Below are 4,990 nucleotides of genomic sequence, written 5' to 3' on the forward strand. Positions count from 1 at the left end.
TATTTTTTGGTTTTTTAATTTAGGGAAAAGAAAAGGTGGAGGAAGATATAAAGAGATTGAAGCTTGCATTTAATAGAGAAGGTAGTGAAATTCTTGTCCAATATGCACTGCCAAATCATCCAAATTTGCTAATAGACTTTATTCATGTTGACATAAGATCGATTTGAGAGAGAGAAGGAATGATTGAAAGAAATCTTTTTCTCATTAACTAATTGAACAAGTACACGACTAGTACATATATGTACAGAGAATAAAATTACACATCAAAAACTTCTAACTAAATTATAACAACTAGAAAATAGAAAATGACGAAACTATCCTTGGTAGTTAGAAATGATTTAACTGTCATATTAGCTAAGTTGTAATACTAGCTAACAGCCCCCGTAAGCTTGCATCCCTTTTAAGAAACCAAGCTTGGATGTAGCATCAATGTGTTTGTTTCGAGGAAGAGACTTTGTGAGAATGTCATCTTTTTTATCATTAGTAGAAACATGGTACAAGCTAATAAGGCCAGATTGTACTTTCTCACGAACAAAGTGACAGTCTATTTCGATGCGCTTAGTCCTCTCATGATAAATAGGACTAGAAGCAATGTAGATAGCAGCCTTATTATCACACTTTAGAGGAATTGGAGTGACATTTGGAACCTCTAATTCTTCATAAAGTCTGCTATTCCATGCAAGTTCTGATGTGACTCTGCGCATTGAACGATATTCTGCTTCAGCTGATGACAATGAAATGGTGACTTGTTTTTTAGACTTCCATGACATAGGTGATCCCCCAAACATGATAAAATACCACCTTACAGACCTTCGAGTAATGGGACAAGCTGCCCAATCAGAGTCACAATGAGCTTTTATTTGATAAGAAGACTTGTTAAAGTAGAGAGCTTAATCAATAGTGCCTTTCAAGTATTAAAGAACATGTAATGCAGCTTGGTAATGTTCTTGACATGGAATTTTGTTGAATTGAATAAGGTATTGAATGGTGAATGCAAGATCAGGGCATGTATCAAGTATAAAATTAAGATTGCCCCCCAATTTTCTATAGACAGTTGCATTAGGAAGAGGATCACTCATAACAGGTAGCAACTTGAGATTAAGTAGCAAAGGAGTTGATTTGGGTGTAGAATCAAGAAGTTCATAAGATGATAACAATTCATTGATAAATTTTGTTTGATGCACCACCATTCCTGTGTCAATCTTGTTGAACTTTATCCCCAAAAAAATAATAAATAAGGCTCAAATCCTTAATCTTGAATTGTTGATCAAGAAAAGTTTTCAAACTTTGAATTTCCTCAATGTTATTCCCAGTAACTAATATATCATCAACATAAATGGCAACAATGACAATAGATGAAGTAGTTTTCTTTAGGAAAAGAGAGTGATCATTGTGTGATTGAGAAAAACCTTGAATTCGTAAAGGAGATGATAACTTTGAATACCATTGTCTGCTGGCTTGTTTTAATCCATAAAGTGACTTCTTTAATCGACATACAAAAGAAGGAGATGAAGCATCATAACCTATAAGAAGTTTCATGTAAACTTCTTCATGTAGTCCCCATGCAAAAATGCATTATTAACATCAAATTGATATATGTCCCACTTAGTCTTGACAGCTAAAGCAATAAGACTTCGAACTGTTGTAAATTTGATCACGGGGGAAAAAGTTTCATGGTAGTCTATACCCACTTGCTGTGTAAAACCGTTAGCAACTAGTCTAGCTGTGTGCCTTTCAATAGAACCATTAGCACGATACTTCACTTTATAAACCCATCTACAAGCAATTGGTCTTTTCCCTTTTGGTAGTTTAACAATGTCCCATGTGTCATTAGCTTGCAAAGCATCTAACTCAAGTTTCCTTCCATTTTCCCAATGAGGAATTCCTTTAGCTTGATGATAAGAAGATGGTTCAGGATCAATAGTAGAAGTATGAAAAGCATAAGAAGTTTTAAGAGAAATGGGACAAAAGGGTATTTTTGGAATTTGTGGATTGACACAATAATTGGTAATTCTATGAACACATAAAGCAGTATCAGCAGTGGAAGTAACATTATTGCCAATGTAATCTTGCAAATAAGATGGTGGTCCACGAATTCTAGTAGTTCTCCTTGGGAATTGATCATTATTACAATGATCAACAGTTGATGCTGGAGTAGGTGATGTAGAAGGAGAAATGTCTTGTTCATTCATAGGCATGTAAGATGGTTGATTTTGTTTGAAAGATGAATCTTTGAGACTATGAAGTAGGAATATATTCTCAAAAAATTTCACATCTCGTGAAACTATGATTGTTTTGGTAATGAGATTGAGTAATTTATAGGCTTTTTGACCAAATGGATAACCTATAAAAAGACATGGATAAGCTTTACTCATAAATTTGTCATGCCTAGCTGGAATTGATGAAGCAAAGCACAAGCATCCAAAAGTTTTAAGGGAATCCCATGAGGGTGTTGTATTAAACAGTAGTTCAAATGGAGTCTTGTTATGAAGAACACTAGATGGTGTACGATTAATCAAGTATATTGTAGTTTTCACACACTCTCCCCAAAAAGCAGTTCCAACTCCTGACTGAAAATATAATACTCTTGCCACTTCCAAAATGTGTATATGCTTTCTCTCAACCAATCCATTTTGTTGAGGTGTGTAAGCAGTAGACTTCTGATGTAAGATTCCTTATTCTTGAAAGTATAGTTGTCCAGAATTACTGGAACCAAGCTCCATTGCATTATCAATTCGAACATATTTAACCACAACATGAAATTGAGTTTTAATCATTCGAATGAAAGCTTGAAGCAAAGTAAAAACATAACTCTTTTGATTAAGTAAATGAACCCATGTATGGCGTGTGAATTCATCAACAATGGTTAAAAAATACTTATAACCATCATGTGTGTGATGTTTATAAGGTCCCCATACATCCATATGTATTAAGTCAAATGGAGCTTTAGACGTATAAACACTATGTGGGAAAGGCAATCTAGATTGCTTAGCCTGAGCACAAATCAAACAATGTTCAATAGAAGCATAATTGGCATGAGAAGAAAGAGACTATAAGGATTTGAGTTTTAACAAAGGTACATACCCAAATCTGTTATGCCTGTAGTGGTGTTGATTATGATGGCATGTGCGGAATTAGAATGATCTAGTGAATCATCATGTAAAATCAAGAACACAAGGAGTAAATAAATCTTTGTAAGCTCATATTAGATCTAGAAAGAATATACAAATGGGTTTGTACACAATTTCTCTCTCTAGTCTAACACTCCAAATGGTTCCTTTACATAATGGGAGTCACTCATTCCTATTTATAGGAAAGACTCAACCCATTTACACATACAAGAGGGTAAGCCTAAAACACTACATCCAAGAGTGACTTTGCACCCTAACATTCTCCCCCTCAAAGTTAGGATTGGATGTCCGGCTTCAATCTCCAACGAGCTAGCGCGATCAATACCAAACTCCCCCTCGAAGTAACACCGGTCTTCAAATCCGCAAACGAATATCCGAGAAACCCGCTTCGAATACCCATCATTCTCCCCCTTTTTATAATAAAAAAATAATTATAAAACCCATTAAGGGTGAGAAGCGCTCGAGGAATAGTCTTCACGATACTCCCCCTTGATGTGTACCAAAAATGAATCACCAAAAATCTTGCACGGAAAAAAAATCACGAAAAAGCCACAAAAATTTTCCAATTTATGAAATTTTTTGACTTTTTGAGTGAAAGTTGCAAGATTTTTCAAAAACCGGGTAGAAACTGTCACTTTCTGAAACTTGCAGGGACCCGTTGCGCCAAAAACAGCAAAATATGTGAAACTCTACCCCATTTGCGAAACTGGGCATAAAGCGTAAATCCGCACAAACTGCAGGGACTGAACTTGAAACTTCTGCATTCTTCACAAATTTTTTTTTTCAATATTCGAAACTGGACTAATTCTGCCAAGTCATGAAAAGATTAGGGACCCAATTCGAAAATATTTGTTTTCTTCTTCCCAATTCGCTTCGTTAACCAGGTCTTCAAAATCCAAACTCATATTCAATTCTCCAAACTTCTCAATCGATGTATTTGAATCGATTTTGACTATTCTCAAAACAATTTTGACTTTTGGCATTAAACTGTTCTTCATTCTAATCAAGTTCTTCTTCCCAACAAAATCCAACAGCATCGATATACATCAATTAACAGACCCATTCCAATTCCTACAAATACAGTCGATGCAAAACTCGACCCCAAACCAATGATTTTCGATCAAAATCAACTTCACAAAACTGATTTTAGTTGCAATCGACTCCAAAACAACTTCCAAACACCAATTTCAGTCGAATCAAACAGCCATTCTTGATACAAATCTAAATACATATCTAACATGCAAAGCGAAGCCTTCAACTGCTAATCCCAATTCGATTCCAATTGAACCATTTCTAAATCAGATTGCGATGCTTACGACCTTCAACCAGAATCGACATCAAAACTTATCAACAAAATCGACCCTCCGATTCACAATCCTTTGATTCAATTTTGACTTTCAAAGAACTGAAATCGAACACCAGTCAAAGTTTCTTCGACTATTAACCCCAAATCGAACTTTGAATCGATTGAACAATCAACACATTCGATTACAGTCGACTCCATTTTCAAATTACGTTTTCATACAATTTCTACTCATCAGTTCGAACTTCAATCAAGGAATACTAATATTCGACATGAGTGAATTGAGATTTGAGAAACGATCGACATCGACTACAGAAGAACATGAAAGAACAAAGTCTACTTTGACTATGTATTTGATTTTGACTCTACGAATGAATAACAGACTCTTGGGATATAAAGCTTCGAATTCAAACATGAACAGTTAACATGATTAACAAGTTTGGGCTCAAATGATTGATGAATAGTAATGGATTATGTGATTTGGGCTCAAGATTAAATCAAAACAAAATTAAATGTTTGATTTGGGCTTGATCTAAAAAAAATATTGTTGGATCAC

General features: G+C 34.9%; 1 protein-coding gene across 1 annotated transcript; it reads right to left on the reverse strand.

The window, feature by feature from the left end:
• Positions 1-1,535: 1,535 nt before the first annotated feature.
• On the reverse strand, positions 1,536-4,168 carry LOC145112637 (uncharacterized). Its single transcript, XM_079048778.1, has 3 exons — positions 4,013-4,168; positions 2,708-2,993; positions 1,536-2,344 (listed from the first exon to the last, which is right to left on the reverse strand). Exons 1-3 carry the CDS (start codon positions 4,166-4,168, stop codon positions 1,536-1,538), a joined length of 1,251 nt encoding a protein of 416 aa, XP_078904904.1.
• Between the last annotated feature and the right edge of the window lie 822 nt (positions 4,169-4,990).

This window comes from Lactuca virosa, chromosome 5 (genome assembly GCF_052849685.1).
Source record: "Lactuca virosa cultivar CGN04683 chromosome 5, Lactuca_virosa_CGN04683_v6, whole genome shotgun sequence".
NCBI classification, from domain to species: Eukaryota; Viridiplantae; Streptophyta; class Magnoliopsida; order Asterales; family Asteraceae; genus Lactuca; species Lactuca virosa.

Coding starts and splice junctions, on each gene's coding strand:
- LOC145112637 (XM_079048778.1), bottom strand. CDS start 4,168: ATGCTGTTGGATTTTGTTGGGAAGAAGAACTTGATTAGAATGAAGAAC. Junction 2,994..4,012: donor GTTTGGATTTTGAAGACCTG/GTTAACGAAGCG, acceptor ATTTGTGCTCAG/GCTAAGCAATCTAGATTGCC. Junction 2,345..2,707: donor TGCAATGGAGCTTGGTTCCA/GTAATTCTGGAC, acceptor GTCTTTTTATAG/GTTATCCATTTGGTCAAAAA.